We start from the raw sequence: 24,343 nt of genomic DNA, 5'->3' as shown, positions 1-24,343 counted from the left end.
CAGTCAGGACAAATCTCTGTCACCCGCCAGTCCCACAGCCGCTCAGACACAACCAAGTAAACACAGAGACTTATATTGCTTACAAACTGTATGGCTGTGGCAGGCTTCTTGCTAACTGTTCTTATAGCTTAAATTAATCCATTTTTATAAATCTATACCTTGCCACATGGCTCGTGGCTTACCGGCGTCTTCACATGCTGCTTGTCATGGCAGCAGCTGGCAGTGTCTCCCTTCCTCTCAGCCTTCTACTTCCCAGAATTCTTCTCTCTCCTTGTCCCACCTATACTTCCTGCCTGGCCACTGGCCAATCAGTGTTTTATTTATACAGAACGATGTCCACAGCAGGGATCTTTTTTTATGTGTGGACTGTTTGTGTTTATTTGCTCTCCTGCTCAATATAACCTCCCCTCCTTCTTTCTCCTCAAATCCATGAGCTTCCTCTCTGCCTTTGCTCAGATGGGCAGTGGACAGGTCCCTTCCATTGATCTGCTGTATACCTAAGCCACTTGTCCAAGCATAGTTCTGAGCCTGCCTCTCCTGTGCCCTTGCCTACCTGGAATCTACTTACTGTGTTAGCTCTTTGCTTGTTACTTTACATCACTGTATCATAATGGGTTGGAATCTTATTGTTTTGGCTGTGCAGGTGTGCCAAGGGCTCACCCTAGGCCAGAAACATGGGAGTGCTCAGTCAGCAGTATGCTGCTTTCTATTGACCTCTCTGGCACTTTCCATTAAATTGTTGGTGCTTTTATGACTAGTTTTAACTTTATTCTGTTTGAAGCATTAAGGATAGTAGCCTGATGTGAATGTTAGGCCTTTCCCCAGCCTTTGGACTTGTCTTTAATTTTCATGCAGAAATGTTTGAGTTTTATGTTGATGAGTTTATTGGCTTCCTGTTTTGACCTCTAGCTATGTACCTTGCCTGGGTATGCTTTACCTTAAAGTTATATTTCCTTCCCCATGCCTTTTCTTCTAGTACTTTTATGTCTTTATATTTGAAACAGTTTTTTGTTTTGAGACATGGTCTTACTATGTAGCTCTGACTGGTCTTGAACTAATAGCAATCCATCTGCCTCTGATTCCCAAGTGCTGGTATTAAAAGCATGTGCCACCACCATCCCTGGCTGAAATGTTTTGTTAAATTACATTTATTTGGTGTGTGTGTGTGTGTGTGTGTGTGTGTGTGTACATACCACAACATGCATATGGTCAGAGAACAGCTTGCAGAAGTTGGTTCTGGCCTTCCCGTTGTATGGGTCCTGGGAATTGTCTTGGTGGCAAGGGCCTTTATGCATTGAGCCATCTTGCCTGTCCTTGTGTTTGAAATTTGATTAATTGGGAATCATGGTGTAAGGTGTAAAATAGAGATCCAATTTTATTTTTATCCAGATGCTATCTGTTGTCCCTAGGTCACAGTTGTGAGTTGGTCCTGATTTACAGATAAGGAGCTTGGAGAAGGACAGCTACTCACCCGTGGCTTCTCAGCTACAAAACTGTGCATGCACTTAGCTCTGGAGCTTTCAGCCAGTCCCCAGCTTTTATACTATTTTGGCATTTTCTGCTTTTGGCTGGAGTCCACCTCTTCTGTCTGCTTTCTTGTCCATCCTGTTGGAAATTCCCCTTGCTCTATTACATGGTCTTCTTTGTTGTTTCCTTGTCCCTCCTCTGCAGACATGGCTGGCATTGTTCTTCTGCGGTGTCCTGAGGTGGTGATGAATGCAATGCTCTCACATGGCACGTGTGTCCTAGGGGACACTGGCAGATCGCCTTCACTTGAGTCTGCTCTCCTTCCTTTGCCACCTGCAGGGCCTTACCCACCTGCTCTTCGGGATGCCTCCGGGTTCCCAGAGGACTCAGGAATGTGGGACTCTGGCCAACAGGCAGCTGGCAATAGGAAAAGAAAAAAGAAAAACTGAAGTCAGAGAACACTTGGTTCTAGTGTTTCTTTGGCTGTTGATTGTGCAAGCTGGTCTGTAGGTTTATCTTTAGGAAAGTGGCAGAGCTTCTACCACATGGGGCCAAAGTAAGGGTCAGTGCTAATGGGGAAGTCACAAGTGCAGGCTTGATAGGAGCCAGCACTGGTGTAAATCCAGGGCAGGAGTTGATTAGAATGGTCAGGATAGGGTGGAATTGGGAATCCACCTCCTTACAGGGATCTTCTCCTTGGCTCCATTGGATGTAAGCCCTGTCTTACTTCATCTGCTAATTTGAAAAGATTTTCTGTGGACTTCTTGAATGGTGGTGTTGGCCATGCATTCAAACCTCACAACACTAAATGACTCCTATTCCAAGTCCAGGCTTGGCTCCATCTAGTTCATTCTAATAGTGGCTGCTGTTTATGGGCTGGACCTAGGTTGGCTGCACTCCCACCCTGGTACTCTGGGTATAAATACCTGGCACTTGTCCTTCTGGGCCACTTGGTCACTTAGTCTTTACCTCAGGAACAGAAGGTCTCAGTACTGCTTGCATCTAGAGTTCTGGGTGACTTGGGGAGATGTCACTATCACCTGCTCAGCCTCTTCCACCAGACTATCTACTCAGCATTTGGCCCAGGTGTTGGGAGGATTCCATCTTTGTAGGTCGGTTGACAAAATACGGATTCTTATTCCAGTGGCAGACACAGTGCTTCAGGCTGTCACTGACACCTGATGCCTGCTGAGGGGCTACCTCATGTACTCCTGGGAAATGGTGGTAGCATTCCTTCCTTGCTACATTGATGTGGGGAGCACAGGCCTGTGGGTGTATGTGAGCTGCACAGAAACACCAGGGATTCACAGTAGTCCCTTACTGTCCAGGCTTGTCCTACTTCAGGGACACTTCTGGAGAAGAGAAAAACAGAAATGCATCAACCATTATATACCCTAGTAGATTCTCCTTTGCAAAGCCAAATGGCTGTGACATGATGTAAGTCTTCACACACACACACACACACACACACACACACACACACACACACACACACACACACACAGAGCACTGAGAGTCAATGTAGAGACAGCTATGACCTGCGTTGACATCTGACTAATATTGGCTTCTACCTGTTGGCAAGGTGGTTTTAGGGAAGTTATCTAACTTGCTAGAGCCATAATCTTATTTACCATAAAATGGGGAGACAAGTAGTATAATGAGTGATGAATCAGTATGGTACAGTGATGATGGGATGCCCTTGGCCCGCCAGGAGCCTCATCTAGGCATGCCCTCTGGACTCTGCCTCTATCTTTCCTGAGCATCTGCAGGGGCGGGAACCTATGTGCATGCACTGCCCATGGACATGAAGGTTCTTTGGTTCTGGCTGACATCTTGCTGGCATGATATGGAGTATTCTGATAGAGAGATGTCAGTGGACTGAGCTTCATTCCCCCGAAATCTTTGCTCCTTGACCTTGACTAGATTTTCAACCTTCCTGAGGCTTTTTTTGTCATCTGTAGTACCTCTTTATCTCAGGTTGGGCTGCAGCTAAACCAAGAGGAGCATAGACCTCCATAGCACATGTGTCGACAGCCGTAAAAATAGAAACCGTGATGGCTGCAAACATTCTGGGGGCTGCTATGGCATTGTGCCATTCCAACACAGGTGCTGTCAGCGTTTCTCCCACAGAGGAGACAGCTGAGGCTCTGGTTCCCAGCAGCCATGTCAGGGAGCTCCAGAGGATCACGTGCCTGTGGCCTCTGCAAGTCACCTGCACTCGCACGTGCACTTGTACACACACACACACACACACACACACACACACACACACACACACACCTATCCATAATTAACAATAATAAAAATAAAACCTTTTTAAAAAATGGGAATAAGTTATCACTACAGCTTCACTTAGATGACAACAGTATATTTACAATGTTCCTGGGTACCTAAAAAGTCAAGAGCTGAAAACAAAATTTTTCATTATTTTAAATTTAATATTATTTCCCCTTCTTAGAATGCTTGCTCCTTTTGATTTTTTTTAAAAAGAAAATCTGATTTTATAGATGCTAAAATATGTTTAAGGTTTTATATCATTTTCCCCAGCCAAAACATTGTTTTCTGAATGGTTTTTTCCTCCAACCCCAGAAAGAAAATTACATCTCCACAGATAGCTCAGACTTTGTTAAATGCCGACCTTTGTATGGTTTTTTGTTATTTTTATTTTTGAAATGATTAAGATATGTAATCTACAGAATTGAAGATTGTAATTTTTTAAGTAGGGAGGAACTTTAACCCTGTCATAATTGCTCTGCAAACCTTTCAAGGGTTCTGTGGTCAGAATGACTGATGAAAAGCCCTGATAGATGGCTAAGTATAGAGGGTCCCTTGTAAGCCTTGGGTTTTTGTCTTATTTCCCACCCACTCGCTCGGTCTGTCCCTCTAGTCTCAGGGTGATTTTCTACCCTGGGTTCGTGGGAATTGGGAAGGACACTGTCTGATTCATTCCATGAACATACTAGAGAGTTTGAAAAAGGCAAGGAAGGCCAGTCGTATCACTTCCTGTTGCCTGATCAAATGTCTGATGAAGAGCGGGAGGGACTAGGAGCGGCTGCCGGACAGTGGGCATTTCCCTGGAGCTGACCCGGTTTCCAGCAGTGCCCTTGTTCTCAGTGTGACAGTCAAGCGGCCCTGACCTCTGCTTTCCTTAGAAGTTCCTGGTGCTGCCATGCTGCAGAGGGTCTCCTGGAGCAGAGCTGTGTGCTTGCTGCAACAAAGGCCATTTGTGGATGCCGGATAAGACTGCAGGCTCCTGGTGCTTGGGTCCTGGCTGCACTAGCAGTTAGGTGTAGTGGTCAGTTTCACTTTCTGTCGCCAAGATTCCAGCATGAGAGAGGGCCTGATGTGTGGAGCTCATAAGCTGGTCTCTCCACCAGCCAGGCAAGCGAGGCTCTGGATAGTTATATGTACTTTGGAAATTAGATTTTGAGAAAAAGAATAGACTTCTAGTCAACAGAATGGAAGAGGTGGGGGTACTAACATTGCACAGTTCACCCCAACAAGGACTTATTAAATGGTGCCCAAGCTGGGTCTTGTGTTTTGCATAAATATCGAAAGGCAGGCTTCAGGTGAGAACTCAGCCTTGGGTGAGGTGGACCAGGACCATGGCAGTAAGACTGGAGCAAGTAACCTGGACAGAGTGCAGCAAAGGCCAGGCAGGCACAGGTGAGCATCAGTACAGGGTACCATGATTCTCAGGTGGAGCCTGGGGAGGAACTAAAGATGGGGATTTGTTGGGCCTCTCAGGTCCCCATGGGAACGACATGTGTGGCACAGTGGGTGAGAGCTCAGCTACAGGTGTTCAGATCTCTGCTCTGATGCATTCGGTGTAAAACACAGACACTCATTCTGCTTCTTCAAAGTCCTGTTTTCCTCATCTGTGAAGTTCTTGGTGGGGCTAAAGTTCTGAGAGAACCTGGACAGCTGGAATTAGCCCTGAGCCAGAGATCTGCAGAATCAAGTACTGGGCTGTTCTGCTCTGAGTCTGTGCAGAGACAGGTGCCCAGGACATGACAGATGCCCCCTTCATGGTTTGCCTACAGGCTTTAGCTCCTCTAGTGGCTACAGAGCCAACTCCATGGTCCTGGAACCAGACCCAAGGCCTACTATGTGTGGGAACATTGATAGGTGGTTAGGTGCCTCTTATTGGTGGGATGGGCTCAGACTTATCTCATGGGAGACAAGGGAGCACCATGCAACCAGGGGGTAAGGTTTTGTGTAGCCCGTGGTGGCCAGCCATGGTAAAGCTACCACTGGTTAAAAAGAAGGAAGACTGGAGGCCACATTGGGAACCTTGTGTGTTCCGAGGGCAATGGGGTCTTTTAATAGGAAAGCAACTCTGCCAGGTCTGTGTTTCATTCTTTGATTTAAATACTTAAACTATTACTAGATTCCTTATACTCTCATTAGAAATGGAAAGGAACAGAATGTATGTGGATTCCTACCACTCTTTTCTCACTCTATTTTTTTAAAAATATTTCCTTGGATATTTCATGTGTGTAGAAGCAAATGCTCATTCATCTGCAGTGCATATGCAGGCGTAGGCGCAATCTTCCACATGGGTTATAACACACGTAACTCTGCCCTCTGCTCTTCTACTCCACTGCAGACTATTTTATAGTAGAAGCAGTGGCTATATACTATTCTATTTCATGGTATAACTATCATTTTTAAGCTTGTTCCCTACTGATGACATTTACGTGGTCTCCAACTTCAGTAACAATAGATGTGTTGTAAGTGTGTCCTATGTGTCTACAAGCTTGCCTGGGTCAAAGATCATATCTATTTTCTTTCCATTTTATTTTACATATTGGTGTTTTGCCTGCATGTATGTCTGTACACCATGTGTATAGTGTTCTTGGAGCCAGAAGAGGGTATCAGATCCCATGGAACTGGAGTTATAGGCAGTTGTGAGCCACCATTTGGTTTCTGGGAATCAAACCCTGGTCCTCAGCAAGAGCAGCCAGTATTCTTAATTGCTGGGCAATCTCTCAGTTCCAATTATGTACATTTTGATACCTGTCTCCAAGATGTTTTCATACCACTCTAAAGGTCTCCAGCAGTATGAATCAGTTATGTATTAAATTTTAGCAAGTTCTTTTGGGGGACACTAGAAGATGGATTGTGGGGGGCCAGTCTGAGGCTGTGTCCTTCGAGAACAACTGACTTGAATTGGAATGGAGATGGTTACCAGAGGCTAGTTGGTATCCATTGCATAGTGGGAGACTGTTACCTCCATTCTGGGAAAAGCTGTTGGGTTGTAGAAATAATTCTCTTCATAGAAATGGGAGAGTCAGTGTCCCTCCCACGCTGTAGGTGGGATCTGGGGTACTACCACCCAGTGACTTAAACAAGGATATGCTGCTGTTGATGCTGCTGCATACACCTGTCCTTCTAACTGCATTGTATCCTTGCCTGACCATGCTGGGCCATGCCAAGCCTGCCTACACTTAGACACACTCCTGCTCCTTGGGGCCAGAGCTTTGGCTAGCACTGACCAGGAGGCCTCTGGGAGCAGCAGGCAGAGTAGTTCCCTTTGGTGCCAGGTGGCCATGTGACCTAGAGCACGTACTGCCATGGTTTGAGCCTTTCTGCATCTGAAACAGGGTAATGAGGATTAAGCAAACTACCTTAGCACACATTGCTGGTGTGGCAACCGTGACAGAAGGTCTTTTCCTGGCCTCTCTCTCCCGCAGCAGTAGGTGGGGTTGGTCGTCAGACTCCCTTTCAGAGGGAGTCTTGTCTTCAGTCTTTCATTCTTCAGACTTGCTAGTGATCATAGTGTGGTCCTGAAGTCCTTAGGAGGAGGTCTTGTAAACTGAAGATGTAATTACCATTCATTTCAGAGGGGGACATATCTGTTTTCCCGCTTTCCCTAACTTACACTTTTTCCCTTCTAAATTATTGAAATATAATAATAATAATAATAATAATAATAATATTTATAATATTATTTCTAAAATATTGAATTGAATAATTTGAAGTCCTCTAAGTCCCCTTACAAATGGCATAGTCATTCTGTTTCTTAACACCTGTGCTTCTAACATGGTGGCTGGTACCTTCTCTTCACTGACTGCCCTGTCATATGAGACCTGCTTGTTCAGCTCAGGCGTGCTATACATGTGTTCACAGCCAGCTGTCTGTTCAGCAGTTCTGTGTGCCAACCTCCTAGAAAGAGCAGAGGCTCCATAAACAGAGCATAGGACCAAAGTTAGTAGATCATGAGCATCAGTCTTAAGGCAATTGTAGGCAACCTAGGTGTTTTGGGAAGAAGCGCTCTGCATCTCTAATCCTCACACATTGCTGGAGGCCTGTATTTTTTAAGCCTTGCTGTCTTTCTTAGTAAGGGCAGGTAGCTAGGTATTCAAGTTTTCCTGTGCAACATCTGCCCTTACTGAATGAAATGAAAACGAGAGCAGTGGTACAGCAGAGGGGGGCGGGGCTCTGGATGAGAGCAGTGGTACAGCAGAGGGGGGCGGGGCTCTGGATGAGAGCAGTGGTACAGCAGAGGGGGGCGGGGCTCTGGAGCCAGGCATCCTTCACCTAAACCTGAAAATGAGAGCAGTGGTAGAGCAGAGGGGCGGGGCTCTGGAGCCAGGCATCCCTCACTGAAACTCAGTCCTGCTGTGCACAGCCACAGGCCCCTGAGAAGACCCTCAGTTTCCTCCCATCTCCTGCTGCTCTTTTGCCTTGATGAGGTTATGCCAGTCAGAATACTCACTTGGATGGGGCAGGAAGTATCCAGCATTCTCCCCAGTCTGCCCACTATTGCAATGCTTTGCTGGGGCGGGGGATGGTGACTTCCTGTGAGGCTCACTAAGCCAACTCTTCTCCTAACCTTACCTTTTATTGCCCCAGGTGCCCAGATCATTGATCTGATGATGCTCGTGATTGATGTGACCAAGGGAATGCAGACACAGTCCGCAGAGTGCCTTGTGATTGGCCAGATCGCCTGCCAGAAGCTGGTTGTGGTGCTGAACAAGATAGACCTGTTAGCGGAAGGGAAGAGGCAGGCAGCGATTGACAGAATGACCAAGAAGATGCAGAAGACTCTTGAGAACACCAAGTAGGTTCACTAATGACAGCTCATGTGTAAGGTGCTTGCTCATTTAACCTCTGGACAGGCAGGTTAGCCTCACGTCCTGGGGGGCAGAGTGCTGCCTGTGGTCACAGCTGTGGCTGCGTGAAGCTGACTCAAGGCTAACATGCGGGTAAGGTTCCAGAACATACTGGAGCATAAGGAAATGGGGTACCCTCACTTGTGGGAGTGGCATAGTTGGAGGTTGGTATCCTCTGGGGAGTCTCCATCCTGTCACTTTTTTTTCTTTTTGGTTTTTTGAGACAGGGTTTTCTCTGTGTAGTCCTGGTTGTCCTGGATCTCGCTCTGTAGACCAGGCTGGCCTCAAATTCACAGAGATCCGCCTGCCTCTGCCTCCCGAGTGCTGGGATTAAAGGTGTGCACCACCACCGCCCAGCCCCATCATGTCATGTACCATATGAGTCGTGGTACATGCCCCTGTGTGTGTGCTGAGGGCCAGGTACAGGTGCTGCACTTTATAGCTCAGATGTGTGGCTTTCAAGGCCTAGGAACCTAGTCCAAGGGCCCCTCCATGTTGCTCCGTGAAGACCTGGTCCTGCCCTTGTCATAGCCAGGCCTCAGCACTGGAGCCTGGGTGTCATGTTCTCCAACCACAGCTCTGCTGTCAACTCAGGACAAAAATCCTAGAGCCCTGCAAAAGGGTGACTGCAGACATGTGACTGCTGCTGCTGGCAGCCAGAGCATTTGCAGCTTTATCTTGTGAGAGAGAGTTGGCATGTTCCTGAAGAACTCTGAGCAGGGAGCAGTCAAATGAGGTTTCACCTTGGGCCATCACCGGCTACAGGGGAAAGCTGGCCTGGTTGATGGAATCAGGGGCTACAGGGGAAAGAAAGAGGAGGTAAGTTAGTGTGTTGTGGACTTTTCCCAGGGAGAGAAGAGGTGTCTATGGTTGAGGTAATGCAGGAGGTAGAAGGAGAGATGTAGGAGACCCCAGTTGCCTCTGGTTGCAGTTGGGGCAGCAAGGTATCAGAGCCATGGACAGAGTTAGGAAGTGAGAGGTGGAGACCACAGTACTATAAGCCACCTGGTTGCTCAGGAGACCACAGAACTTACTGATTTCTGATGTGGCCAAGCAATGAGTTAGTGTCCTTGCTGGGCATACAGCGCTGGCGGGCCTCATTGTTCTGTGACTCTCTCTCCCTCTCTGGTCGTTCCTTCTGGTCAGTTCTGAAGAGCCGTCACTGGGCGACAGGGCTGCCGTCTCTCCGCTATGCTGCCTGAGACAATAGCCTCTCCTCGTGCCTCTCCTTCTCCAGCCTGTGGAGGGCAAGCAAGTAGAGAGTGTTTTTGTTTCCCTGTCATAAAGATTGATATGCCTTCCCATTTATGATTTTTTCCCCTGATCCAACACCTGCAGCTCTCCCTCAGAATGCTCAAGTTGGTTAAATTAAAGCTTCAGCCCTGTGAATGGGCCATATATGTCATAAAAGATTTCCTTGCACTGTCTTTTGTTAGCAAAATTCATCAATCTGATAAAATCGACACATTTAGATAAGTGTTGCATAAGAATTCAGACTTCGTTATTCCTAACGGAAGTGGATATGAGACTGTAAAAAGGAAGATAAAAAATTATATCTTCTTTTTAGTGAGTTATTTGATCTCCTTGCCATTTTATTTACTTGTCAGAAAGGGGAAAATGAATTTTGGAGTCCTGCATAGACCCCAACAGCATCAGCTCACTTACTTCATTGACAGGCCTTCAGGAGCCTGAGGGTACTCTGCACCACCTGCAGCTCTGACAGTCATGTGAGGGAAAGCCCCACTTGTTTGTAAACCATACTTCCTAGCTTAATGTATTGGCTGAAGGTCAGATTATGAACTTTATCATCTTGCCGGAGGAAATTGTCATCAGAGGGGGGTCTGAGCCCTTTTCCTCCTCCCACACCTAGAGGCCCTGCCACAGAGGGCAGGGTTGTCGCTTGTGGGTGGAATCCTGGAGCCCTGTGCTAGGCTGAGTTGTTAAGAACTCACTTGCGGGCTGGAGAAATAGCTCAGAAGTTAAGAGCACTGGCTGCTCTTCCAGAGGTCCTGAGTTCAATTCCCAGCAACCACATGGTGGCTCACAACCATCTGGAATGAGATCTGGCACCCTCCTCTGTATACATAATTTAAAAAAAAAAAAAAAGAACTCATCTGCATCATTTTCAGGGGTCATTTCCTTTCCTTTGCTGTCCTTGTAAACTAAATTTGAGGACATCTCTGTTTAGGAAGAAAAATATGGAATGGTGGACCCCAGTATGGTCCAAACCTGAAAAATGTTTAAGACAAAACTTATTCTTCTCTACTTGGAGTTTCAATTGAAATAGAAGGCTTCGGAAATACAGAAAAGTAGTTGAAAGGAAGAACTAAAGACTTTTTTCCTTAAAATAACAGCTGCTGACATTTGAGCTCCTAATTTCCTGTCTTTTGAACATATAACAACGCTCCCACAGGCGCTGTTTTGAAAACATAGGTATCACTGTGTAGCCCAGGCTGAACCAAAGCTCTAAACTCTCTCCCTCAGCCTCCAAAGTGCTGGGATCACAGGGATGTGGCACCTACACTCTCTTTCAAGTTGTTTTGATTTGCTTTGGTTTTTTAAATTATGGTAAAATACATAAATCTGTAATTTCAACCATGTAAGTGAATAATCCAATGATATAAAATGTATTCAGAATGTGTATGTCCACCCAGACCTTTCTATGATCCCTTGTAAACTACTCCCAGACAGTAACTCTCCTGTTCTCTCCTCACAGCTTCTTTTCTGCTCTCTGTCTCGGTGATTTGCCTTGTTCAAGTGGAGTCATGTATGGATTTCATAGAACATTTAAGTTCCATCTGTGTTACAGCTGTATCAGAAGAGCCCACTCTGTTGTATTTGTGCTGTGTGTTAGCCCCACCCCGCTCCACCATTGACCCGCCTATGGACTTCTCTCAGCTGTTGGAATGATGAACTGCTGTGACTGATTTTAGTCCCTCTGAGCCATGTCCCCAGGTATCTAGGAGAGGGGAGTGGCTTGTACACTAGTCCATATCCATCCTTTCTGAGGCACTGCCAAGCTGCCTGCATAGCAGCTGTCCTGTTCATGTTCCCAGCAGCCGTACATGAGGGCTCCAGGGTCTCCATAGTCTCTCAACACTTGCTCTTTTCCTTGAGACAGGGTCTCACTGTGTAGCCTAGGTCTACCTGGGGCAAACTTCTTGCCCCAGCCTCTCGCTCAAGTGCTGAGATTATAGCCTCAAACCACCATGTCTGGCTGTTTCCATTTCTTCCTCAGCCATCTTTGCTGTGTAAGGGGCCACCTCAGTGCGGTTAAAGTTTGCTTTTTCACTGTGGCTGGTGCCGAGCATGATGTTGGTCACCTTTATATTTTTATAGAGAAATAGCTGATTACATCCTTTGCAAAGCTTTAAAATGAGTTGTTTTCCCATTGTTGAAATTGTAGATCTATACATTAATCTCTGTCTGAGATATGATTTGAAATCCTGTAGGCTTTTTGCTTTCTTTGATATACAAATGTTCTGAATCGTGGTGAAATCTCTCTCATTTACCTTATGTTGCTGCTATTGTCTGTGGTTTTGGATTCATAGCTGTGAAACTGTTCTCAAATCCCATGTAATGAATGTGTTCTCCAGTGTCTTTTTATGTGTAGGTTGTTGGTTTATTTTAGTATCTTTTGCAGTGGTATGAAGTGAGAGTTCAGTTTCCTTCTTTTGCATGTAGCTGTCCAGTTTTCCCAGCACCATTTATTACCCCTTCCTTTTATTGTTGCTAAAAAATTAACCCTCCATTTAGACTTAGTTCTTGGCTTTCTGAGGGCCAAGGCAACTTATAGAAGGAGGGGTTTATTTTGGCTTACTGTGCGAGAGGGAGAAGAATCCATTAATGGCAGGAGGTATGGCTACAAAAGCAGGAAGTTGAGAGCTCCTATCTTCAAATGCACAAACAGGAAGCAGAGAATGTGAATCCAAAGAGGCACAAGGCATTTATTCTCCAAGCTCACCCCCAGTAATATACTTCCTCCAGCAAGGCTATACTATTAAACTCCCCAAAAGAGTGCAACCAGAGATCAAGTATTCAAAGTATCTGAGCCTGTGGGGGACATGCTCACTCAAACCGTTACAACTCTAGTCCATTGATGTATATGCCTATGCTTATGGGAGTACCTCACCTCTTTGACAGCTAGCTTTGCACTGAGTTTCGGAGTCAGGAAGCAGAGTCTTCATAGCTCTGGCCCTTTTTGAAATTGTTCTGACTGGATGGAACCCCTACAATTTTGTATGAATGTGAGGATCTGCTTATCTGTGTCTGTAAAAAGGCTCCTAGAGTTTTGATAGTGATCTGAAGATAACTTTGGTACATTTGATACCTATACAGTATTGTCTCCCAATCCACAAACATGGACTGTCTCCCCATCTGTCAGTGGTTCTCAACCTGTGGGTTGCAACCCCTTTTGGGGGTGGGGGTGCCTAATGATCCTTTCACAGGGATCACCTAAGACAATTGGAAAACGCAGATAATTTACATTACAATTCAGAACAGTAACAAAATTACAGTTATAAAGTATCAACAAAAATAATTTTATGGTTAGGGTCACCACAATATGAGAAACTATATTAAAGGGTCACAGCATTAGGAAGGTTGAGAACTACTGACCTTTAATTCTTTTTATTTTTATTTTTATTTTTTTGGTTTTTTTTTTTTTTCTAGACAGGGTTTCTCTGTGTACCTTTGCGCCTTTCCTGGAACTCACTCGGTAGCCCAGGCTGGCCTGGAACTCACAGAGATCCACCTGGCTCTGCCTCCCGAGTGCTGGGATTAAAGGCATGCGCCACCACCGCCCGGCTCTGACCTTTAATTCTTTCTTCAGTGTTTCATAGCTTTCGTTGTTCAGGTCCTTCCTGTGGCTAGATTTATCCCTGTTTATTTCTGCAGAAGTTTTGCAAATGCAGTCACTTTTAGTTTCACTCTGGGTTGCTCATCTCTAAAATATTAGAAGAACTAATTTTTATGTGTTAGTGTTATATGAATTCAGCTCCTTTAAAATATGATTGCAGTCATGACATATTCTTCATTTTCGTGTCTGTGGTTATTAACATTATATATAGCAGATTCTCAAGTAGTCTGTTCTCACTCTGTAGACTGGGCTGTTTTCCTTCTTATACCTAGTGAACCTGAACTGAGCACCTACCTCTTCACAACATTCAATTTTGTGCCTACAGTTATTCCGTCATGGTAGATTCTCAGCTGTGAGATCTTGGAATTAAAAGTCATGAAAACTTAAACCCTTTTTGAACATTTGAACACTTTCCAAAGGGAGTCTGCCATTTTACATGGGTACTTGCGGCCAAGTTTGGCTCTGAGTATAAAGTAATTTAGATGGAGATAGTGTTCTGTGCTTGTTTTGGTATGCAGGTGACTGCTGGTGAGACAGAACACTTTCCTGACATGTATTAAGCAGTTGGACTTTCATATGTGTGATTTGAGCATGTGTGTTTTGTCCCTTTGCCTCTTGATAGTTTAGCTTTTCTTTTTGATCTTAGTGAGGACGTTGCTGTTAACCCTTTGCCCGTCACACTTGGTAGGAACAAGGCAGCAGCATTTGTTTCTCCCCATTTTAGTTGCTTTTGTTTTGACATCTCAAGTTTCTAATTTTCATGTAGTCAAACTCTTTGATTGTTTTTCTTTGTGATTTCTTTATCTCTGAAAGCATTTAAAATTACTCTTGCATAAACATTTATCAATGTTAACAGAAATCAGAATAAAAGATAAAAATGTACTCCCAATCTCCCTGGTGCAGCAAATTAAAATGCTTCCTCCCAGGATTCCTGTCAGTCTTTTCCACATGGACATAATTTGAGGTAGTTGTTATCACTACATTGACACTGTTCAGTGTTCTGTGCTTTTCTGTTTATTTTTCCACTAAGTGTTATCATCTGACAGCATGCTTGATGCATCTTTCTTCCAGACTCCTGGTTCTTTCTTCTCTTAAAATACTTTCTATTTCCCTCTTTCTGTTACAGCCAACTTAGAGCCCAGCATTCCCCAGTCTCCCCTCATTTTTGACACCCTCCCTAGGATTGGACTTACTATCAGCCTCCAGGGATTCATTCCTGACTCTGTGGACTCTACAGGCCTGCATCATGCTGGTGTTGTGGCCACTTGCTAGCGCTGTGGTGAACTGCCACATGCCCTTGGGAAATACTTCCTCCCTGAGGTGCTGTTTCTTTGTGAATTGGGAGCTGGTGAGTTCAGCCTCATAACCTTTCTATAGGAAGCACATAGCACCCTGCATGCAGCAGGACCTTAGCAGGGAGAACTGTAATGAGGGAGCTTGGTCCTGTGCCAAGAATTCCCCCACGCAGATCATTAAGTCAGCTGGATCATACAGTTACCCCAGAGAATCAGTTTTGCAAGTTGCTTGACTGCTGAGAAAACAAGACTTGATAAATGGTGGCTATTTTGATATCTACTATTGCAAACTTCAAACTTCTGTTCTGTTTGCTTAGATTTCTTTTACACGGCTTATAAATCCATCTATATGTAATAGATGTATATGTGTTACTGTTATCTAGAACTCTTTGTATGCAGGTGAAGTTCAGCCTGCACGCACAGTCGGTGAGTCTGAGCCAGTGAGCACTATGACACATCTATGTGAGTAGACTGGAGGAGATGAAAGTGGGTCAGGAGATGTTCTTCACACACACACACACACACACACACACACACACACACACACACACACACACCTGCAACACCAGGTCCTAGGTCTAAGCCAGGAAGCAGAACCAGAGTAGTTGGGCTGGGTTCTAGTTCCAGAGCTCCCTTCCACCCTGTTTCCTGTGGAGAAGATGCCGGACTCTGACTCCAGAAGGATGGTGCACTAGGCCTCTGGCAGCCCTGACCAGTCCTGGCTTTTCTGATACAGGGATGTCAGCCCTGCTCCTGGCCATTGGGATCCTTTGGTGAGCATGTGCCTAGTGCCAGGTGCAGAGTAGGGCAGGGATGTTTACCTTCGTTCCTTTGACTTTATGTCTTCGCTACTGTACAGGACAGTTTTATGACAACTTGACACAAACTAAAGTCATCTGAAAGGAGGAAATCTCAATTTAGATAATGCCTTTCGAAGATCAAGCTGTAGGCAAGCCTGTAGGGCATTTTCTTAATTAGTGATTGAATAGTGTCTTAGAGTTTCAGTTGCTGTGAAGAGACACCATGACCAACAACTCTTATAAAGGAAAATATTTAATTAGTTTCAGAAGTTTAATCCATTATCATCATGGTGTGACATGGTGGTGTGCAGGCAGACATGGTGCTGGAGCTGAGAGTCCTACATCTTGATCGACAGGCAGCAAGAAGTGGTCTGAGACATTGGGTGTGGCTTGAGCATATATGAGACCTCAAAGCCTGCTTCCACTGTGACACACTTTCTTCAATAAGGCCACACCTCCTAATAGTGCCATTCCCCTTGGGGGTCATTTTCTTTCAAACCACCACAGTGGGGGAGAGCCCAGTCCATTGTGTGTGGTGCCATCCCTAAAAGCAGACTGAGCAAGCCAGTAAGCAACACTCCTCCATGATCTCCAAATCAGTTCCTGCCTCCAGGTTCCTGCTCTGTTTTCGTTCCTGTACTGACTTCCTTCGATGAACAGTGATGCAGAAGTGTAAGCCAAGTAAATCCTTTCCTCTCCAGGTTATTTTTGGTCATGGTGTTTCATCATTGCAATAGCAACCCTAAGACAGTTACTGTTTTATTGCTCTGAAGAGACACTGTGACCAAGGCAACTTTTAAAAGAAAGCATTTAATTGGGGGATTGTTTACAGTTTCAGAAGATGAGCCCATTATCATGGCAGAGTGTGGTGGCAGGCAGGCATGGTGCTGGAGCAGTACTGAGAGCTTCCATCCTGGTCTGCAGGCAGCAGGCAGAGAGAGTGAGACACTGGGCCTGGTGTTGGCTTTTGAAACGTCAAAGCCCATGACTTCAACTCCTAGTGACACATCTCCTAGTTCTTCCTAAACAGTCCACCAACTGGGAACCAAACTTTCAAATCTGTGAGCCCTTGGGGGCCATTCTCACTCAAACCACTACACTTTACTTTTGTGTTTCCTCTCTAACTCACTGTAACAATAATCTTAAAAGGTCTTATTAGTAAAAACAAACCTGGAGCCAGGTATTGGGGTGAACACTGAAAGATCAGAGAAACAGAACAAGCCACATCCAACCTCACCTTGCCAACTTCTCAGCCGATCCTGTTTCCTCAGACTGAAAGCCTCTGAATCCTCATCCAAATGGATCTCAGCTGATTTGCTGCTAAAAGCTTTAAAAGGCTGTAGTTCCTGGTCCTCACACCTTATATTCCTTTCTGCTTCCTGCCATCACTTCCTGGGATTAAAGGTGTGTGTCACCATGCCTAGCTGTTTCCAGTGTGGCTTTGAACTCATAGAGATCTATCTGAATGGATCTCTGCCTCCAGAATGCTAGGATTAAAGGTGTGTGCTACCACTGCCTAACCTCTATGTTTAATATAGTAGCTGTTCTGTTCTCTGACTCCCAGATAACTTTATTGGGGTGCACAATATATAAACCACAACTCACATCAGTGTTTTTATCTTTCTTTACTGTACCAGGCTTTTTCTCTTGGGCTACCAACAAGCTCTAAATCATGACACGGAGACTTCTTATTAGTTTTGAATGCTCAGCCTAGCTTAGGCTTGTTTTCAGCTAGCTCTTTTAACTTAAATTAACCTGTTTCTCTTTCTCTACCTTTTACCTCAGCGCTTTTTACTTCTTTCCTTCTGTATGTCTTACTTTCAGTACTTCTCATGTCTGCTGGTGGCTGCCTGGCATCTTGCCCTGGGTGTTTCCCTTATTCTTTCTTCTCTCTTGAGCCTAGATCTCTCTTCCTATTTATTCTGTCTGCTAGCCCCGCCTATCCTTTCTCTGCCTAGTTATTGGCCAGTCATCTCTTTATTAGACCAATCAGATGTCTTAGGCAGACAAGGTGAAGCAGGTGCAACACATCTTTACATAATTAAACACATATCCTTACATCTTAAATGAAGCATAAACAAATGTAACACATCTTTACACAGTTAAAATATTCCACAACACTTTTCTGCTTTCTTTTTGTTTAAACTCCTCTTCCTTCTTTCTATCCCTCTTCAAATTCAAGCATCCATCTCTGTTAGTGTCACCCAGGTGGAAATGTCAGCAAGTGCTCCAGCCTCTTGCTTGCCCCATGGCTCCAGAAACCCTTGGATTTAGTTGTGTATCATTCATAGAACCTGGCACAAGTGGGATTTCATCAGACCCTAGTTAAGAAGGAAGGAATCTGTTGTAAGAAAACCAGACATAATCTGTGTCAATAGTAGATACTGGGCTCTTTGGAAATGGCTGGGTGGGAGGATATTTAAGCCAGAGGAGTTTTCCTTTAAGAGAAGCGAAATCTGAGACTGCAGAAAGGCCTCCATAGGTCCTAAGAAGAGATCAGGAGGTGAAGGTTGGCTGAGGGACAGGCTTAGAGTCCTTTAGATAGACAGTGGGGTCTGGTGGTGCTGAATTCTTTCCTGGACTCTTCAGTTCTTTCCCTTCAGTGACCTCTTCTTGTGACCCCTTGAGGAGAGTGGGGGGTAATGGCAATGGGCAAGGGTCTTGAGGAAGGTGGAATCCTGAAGTTAGCGTCAACAGCTTACACTACAGCGCAGGCGGATGAGTCTGGGATGTGGAACAACTCCCACAGTTGTTAGAGAAACTTAAACTTTGAGTTCTCTAAATCTCCCTTACCTATTTCAGGGAAATGTCTCAGCTCAGTCTTGCCTTGTCTTCACAGTGCCCCAAGTTTAACCAGGCTCTGGTTACACTATCTAGCTAGACGCTAGTAGCTTTGTTTTAGTTTTCTTGTGTTTATTTTTGTAGCTTCAGTAGTAGAAATTTCTTGTCCCCCAAGACTTGGCTGCTATTAGTTAATTTAAAAAATCCCTTAGAGCAGAAAATACTTTTTAAATGACACATTCATACCTTAAGCATAATATTTTCATTGAAAACACTTATATTCCTGTTCACTTAACAGAATCAGTGTCTAAATGACAGAAGAGTGACCATGTTCATAGTGTTCCACCCCCTCTTCCTCTTCTTCAGGTGCTTGTTGGGATCTGCCCTGCCTGTCTGGGGTGTCTTGGGTGTGTGAACAGATCTGTGTTTGGAATTGGGGGCATCCCCTCTTCATGGTCTGATTTTGCAACATGTATGTTTTCTGCTTCATTATAATCTCAGTCTTCCACAAATGATCACTTACATTGTCTTGAATTCCTTGGATGCTGTGCCATGTGGGTAGGGGATGGGGGAGAAGGCAGGTCTTTTGTGATGTACCTAAGAGCCAAGAACTATGCTGATAGGGCTTTCCATTCCTTACCTCTGTCATGACCCTGCGAGCTGTATGTTGCTCCTCCCTGCCACTTTGACAGAAGAAAGTCTTGAAGCTAGCTAGCCTGGCTTCAGTGGCTTGTCACAGGTTACACAGCTAGTGAGTATGGGGAGTGTTTCAAAGCTAGCTCTGTGTAAAGCAGCCAACCTATGTTCTGTGGGTAGATCAAGAAGAGTAACAAAGCCTTTTGTCCAGTGTGTTGAGTTCTCAAACAAATATAATTATATGATAATTGTTGGGAACTTAATCTTTTTATTGTGGAAGGGCTAACATAACTTTCTGTTACATGAGAAAAGTCTCATTTTGTGTTTTCACATTTCAACATATATAAAAATGTTTAAAGATAAAAACTATATATAGTTAAATATAAAAGGTAAATATCTTATAGGAATCATTAATAAAGTTTTTGAGTTAGAACTTTAAAAACATGATAGACATAATTATAGCATCCAGTATTCTGGCCATTTTTTGTCACTTTCAAATAATATACATACTGCAGAGATACCTTCATATCCATGTTCATGCATCACTATTTACAATTACCCGAGTAAAGCAATCAGCTTAGGTGTCTGTCAACAGAGGACTAGATAAAGCAGGTGTGGCCTGTGTACACACAGTGGAGTTCTGTTCGGCCGTAATGAAATTATGTCATTTGCAGGGAAATGGACGCAACCAGATCATCAAATTTAGTCAGACTCAAAGATATATGATGTGTATTTTCTCTCATTTGGGGATCCTAGATATCATATGGATACATAAAACCATGTATGAGGAGAAATGAAACTATCTGGGAGAAAGAATAGCAACAGAAAAGGAAGAGTCGCTGGTAAATATGTCCAAGTACATGGCATACATGAATGAAAATGTCTTCATGAAACCTATCACTATGTATCTTAGTTAGCCTTGTCAACTTGATACAACTTAGAGTCATCTGAGAGGAGAAGCCCCAGTTGAGGAATTGTCTAGATTAGGTTGGTTGGTGAGCATATCTGTGAGGAATTGTCTTGATTTATTTTTGTTTTTAAAATTATGTAGATTCGTACTTGTGAATACAAGACATTAAATTCCCTTGGAATTAAAGTTACCTGCAGCTTTGAGTTGCCTGATGTAGGTGATGGGAACTGAACTCTGGTCCTCTGTAAGAGCAGTGCTTACTCTTGTTGGGTCATTCCCCTAGCCTTTGTCTTGATCATTGTAGGAGGGTCCAGCACACTGTGGGCAGCACCATCCCTAGGCAGGTGGTCCTTCACTGTATAAGAAAGATAGCTAAGCATGAGTCTGGGAGCAAAAGTGAGCTAACAAGTAGCATTTCTCCATGGTGTCTGTTTCTGTTATTGCTTGAGTTCCTGCTCTGATGTCCCTCAGTGAGGGATTATGGTCTGGAAGTGTAAGTCAGATAAACCTTTTCCCCCCAAGTTGCTTTTGGTTATTTTATCATAGCAACAGAAAGGAAACTGGAACACTATGCAAAATAAATGTACACAATTACAATTTTATAAAATAACAACAACAAATTACAGGCATAAATTGCTAGATCCTAAATGACCCTCAGATACAAAGGCAAGAACCATGATCATTCCCACATCCAGAATCTTGTGTTTTTTCCATAGATAATGCAGAACACACGTGATGCACATAGTACCTGGCTAGATGTTCTCATTGCAGTACCTTATTCAGCCCTCGAAGTAATTGTGTCAGGGATTCTGCTATCATCTTAATGAGAAAACTGAGGCACAAGGGTAAATGGGTACTGTGCAGTCATGGGAAGGAAATCCAGAAGCCAGGAAAGACAGAGCTCAGTGTTGTGATCTTGGAAGCCTCACTACAGAGCCTTGTGCTCCCTGACTCCATGATTGTCCTCACAAGGACACTAATCCCTCTGCTAGTTGGTATCACTTGTCCTTCAGAACCAGACTAGACAATGGGGCCCAGTGACACTCATGTAGCCTTGACCAAGTACAAAACCATGAGTCCTGTGCCTGTTCTTTCCTCCTCCTCTCTCAGGGAGACCTATACAGGCCAGCTGTCCCACAGTCTCTGCATAAGCTTTTCCACACTGTCTGTACCTTAGCATAGCTGACCTGTTTTTGTCTGTTTTGACCTGTTTTTTTAAGAGAGCTCATATTCTTCCTTAAATGTGGTTATCTTGAAGTGCAGTTTCACATCACCAAGTATAAAACCACTGCATGGCACAACCAAAAGGCAGAGTGGAAGTTGTCTTACAGCTTGCCGATCAGGAGTGTCCATGAACTGGTACGTTCCACTTCCCTCTTCAGGACCTGGGCCAGGACTGCTGAGTAGAATGCCTGCAGACAGAGGCCACATAAGGGTTATTTCCTGCATTTCTGTTGAACAACGGCACAATCCCAGTGCATTCTCTGCCTCCTCCTTGTGGATCTAGATGTGAGCTCTCAGCTATTGGTTCCACAATCATGACTCTTACCCTCTGAAACCCTAGGCCTAATTAAACACTTTCTTTTCTAAGTTGCCATCATCATGGTGTTTTGACACAGCAATAGAAAAGTAACTAACAAACAAGTGGACATGTGTTTGTTTCTTGTTTTCAGTGTGTGTGTGTGTGTGTGTGTGTGTGTGTGTGTGTGTGTGTGTGTGTGTGTGTGTGTGTTTAGTGGAATTGCTTGGCCGTGTGGTACTTTTGTGTTCTTAATTTTTTGAAGCATATTTTTGGTTGGGTATACAGTTTGTGTTGACAGGCTTTTTTTTTTTTCATTTAAATTTTGTATACTTTAAATATGACATCTTTTCACCTCCTGGCCTCCATATCTGAGACCAGTTCTGCCTTAATGCTGCTCTCACACACATACTTGAGTCCATTTCTTCCCCAAGCTGGGGAAAGTACCCTTATCACTGACCATGGCTGTCATCTCTACTTGTAGATTTTGAGTTAATGATTGAAGTTAGTTCAGCTTCTTAAGCGTGCAGGTTAATATCTTCCATCCACTTTGGGAAGGTGTAGAACATTATTTTCTCATTCCTGATGCTCCCACTTCGTTCTTCTTGCTTCAGAAAGCACCATTGTACTTAAGCTGCCCCACTTGCAGCACAATTGGGCTTGTACAGCTGGCTTCTCTCCCTCCTTTTCCCCAGATGGAATGATCTTGGTTGTCAGCTCTTTATTCTGCATGCTCAGACCCACTGCGGACCTCCTCAAGTGGAGTTTTCATTTCAGTTCTTGCACTTCTCAAGTCTGAAATTTTTCTTTTGTGATTTCTAACTGTTGTGTTAACTTTCATGGGGTGATGTGAACAGACATCTGTTCACCCCAGATAGGAGCTGATGACAGACCAAAGTCCACCTTAGTAAATTGCTGGATTTATTAGGGCTATGGAACTACAAGAGCACAGACAACTTGAAGAAGGTTGTATCACTGAAAGCTCACACCCTGCATGAGTGACACCTGGTGACAGCTGGGAGCCTGGGCTCTCTGTGTGACATGCAGGCAGGCTCTACTGCTTGGCATCCCTCTCCCCAGAAGTCCTTAAAACTTACTTAACCAGGGAAGAAAGGGCCCTGAGAGCCTGATTGCAGGGACTTCCTCACCGTTCCCATTGTTTCCTTTCTAAATCCTAAGGAATCTGTCTACCCTTAGAACTTCCTGAGTCTTAATGAGCTTCACAGAGAGTGTTTCAGTTTGGAGAAAATTGCCACAGTTTATCAACTGGTGTGTGTGTGTGTGTGTGTGTGTGTGTGTGTGTGTGTGTGTGTGTGTGTGTGTTTTGAGGTTTTGAGACAGAGTCTCTATGTAATCCTGGCCATCCTGATCCTGGAACTCTCTCCATAGATTAGGCTGGCCTCGAACCTACAGAGAACTGAGGTATGTGTGTGTGTTGGTTTTTTTGAGACAGAGTCTCTATGTAGCTCTGACCATCCTGATCTTGGAGTTCTCTCCATAGATTAGGCTGGCCTCGAACCTATAGAGATCTGCACCAACTGTTTTACTTTCTCATTTGGTGGAATATTGTCATCTTTCCTTATAGTTGTTTAGACTTGGTTCATTTATTTGAACACACTGGGAAAAACAAAAACACTGATGTATAGTCTGGGAGGCTTCCTGTGGCTGATTTCTGTTAATTCTTTCTCTTACATGTGGACTCTCCCTTTGCACATTGTGATGGGTAATTTGATTGTCAGCTGGATGGATTGATAAGTACTTAGAAGGTTAACATGATGCATCTGAGTATGTCTGGGATGGTGTCTGCAGAGATGATGAACTAAGAGCTAAGACCTCTCGGAATGTTGGCGGTACCACACCATAGGTGAGGGGCCTACATGGAATAAAGGAAAAGAAAAGCCAGACAGCATGGGCATTCTCTTTTTGCGTCCTGGCTGTCATGGTGAGTCATTCTGCTCCACCATGCCCTCCCCACTGTGAAAGACCTGAAACCCTAAGCCAGAATAAATCTTTTCTCTGGTGTTTGGCTCATGTATTATATCATAGCAAAAACATTCATGTCCCCTTCCTCAAAAAAAAAAAAAAAAAAAAAAAAACCAAAACACTGAACTATGTGCCTGTATAATGACTTTTTGATGGAACCTAGACATTTAGAATGATATAATAAGGTAGTTTTTGAAGTCACAGACACCATCACTATGCTCGTTATAGTTTGATGGCTTTTCTGAGCAGATTATGTGAAGTTGTATTCTTTGTCATGGGGACCCTGAGGACTGCATTCAGTTAGCTTAGTGATGACTAAAGATAGGACAGGAGTTTCCCTAGATGCCTGGATGTAGGATGTTCCTTTCTGAGGGGCTTCTACATATATGTTGGCCAAGCTGTCCATGTTCTAGCAGGCAGTTGACAACTATGGATTAGCTTTTACTTTCTGTTTACATAGAACTTCAAAGTCAGAGGTGAGGGCCCAGGTTCTTCTAGGGTCTCTCTTGAGCATACAAGCCCTGTGCCTGGAGTGACCTCAGTTCTCAGGATATGTCAGAGCTTTTCCAAGCCAGCTGTGAGCGTCTGGTTCCTGAGCTTTTCCTGCTCAGCTCATTGTCTGAACTGTTACCTCTCACCTCATTGTGTTATTGATGACTTCTCTTTATTTTCAACAGATGCCCTCAGGGAAAGGGCTTTTGCAATGAGAAAATGAGCTGGTTATTGTTCTATCCTGGGTTCCTGTCTACCCTCATTATAAGAACTGAGTGGGCAACCAGCAAAGGGAAGATGGGGGAACTTCATTTTCATGCAGGAGTAACGCTTTAAACAGGAAAGTAAAAATTCAGAGAAGAAGTAGAAACTCTGGGGCCCACAGCAGCAGCAGGATGCCAACTAAGAGGCTGTGGGTATCATAGCTCCATGCCCCCCAGCAGACTTTGGGGTGCAACCTGGAAAAGTCATAGCGATATGGTGC

The 24,343-nt window shown here is 44.4% G+C and overlaps 1 protein-coding gene across 3 annotated transcripts in view; it reads left to right on the top strand.

The window, feature by feature from the left end:
• The window catches only part of Eefsec (eukaryotic elongation factor, selenocysteine-tRNA specific), a 210,441-nt gene that overhangs the window by 71,642 nt on the left and 114,456 nt on the right, over positions 1 to 24,343 (top strand). For all 3 annotated transcript variants that reach the window (XM_006996141.4, XM_076567282.1, XM_076567283.1), the window contains exon 2: positions 8,326 to 8,533. In XM_006996141.4, coding sequence (XP_006996203.1) covers positions 8,326 to 8,533 — 208 coding nt within the window. The remainder of the gene's footprint in view (positions 1 to 8,325; positions 8,534 to 24,343) is intronic.

Source organism: Peromyscus maniculatus, chromosome 3, assembly GCF_049852395.1.
Source record: "Peromyscus maniculatus bairdii isolate BWxNUB_F1_BW_parent chromosome 3, HU_Pman_BW_mat_3.1, whole genome shotgun sequence".
Classification (NCBI taxonomy): Eukaryota; Metazoa; Chordata; class Mammalia; order Rodentia; family Cricetidae; genus Peromyscus; species Peromyscus maniculatus.
Note: the sequence above shows the minus strand (reverse complement) of the source record. Positions and strands in the feature narration are given on the sequence as shown.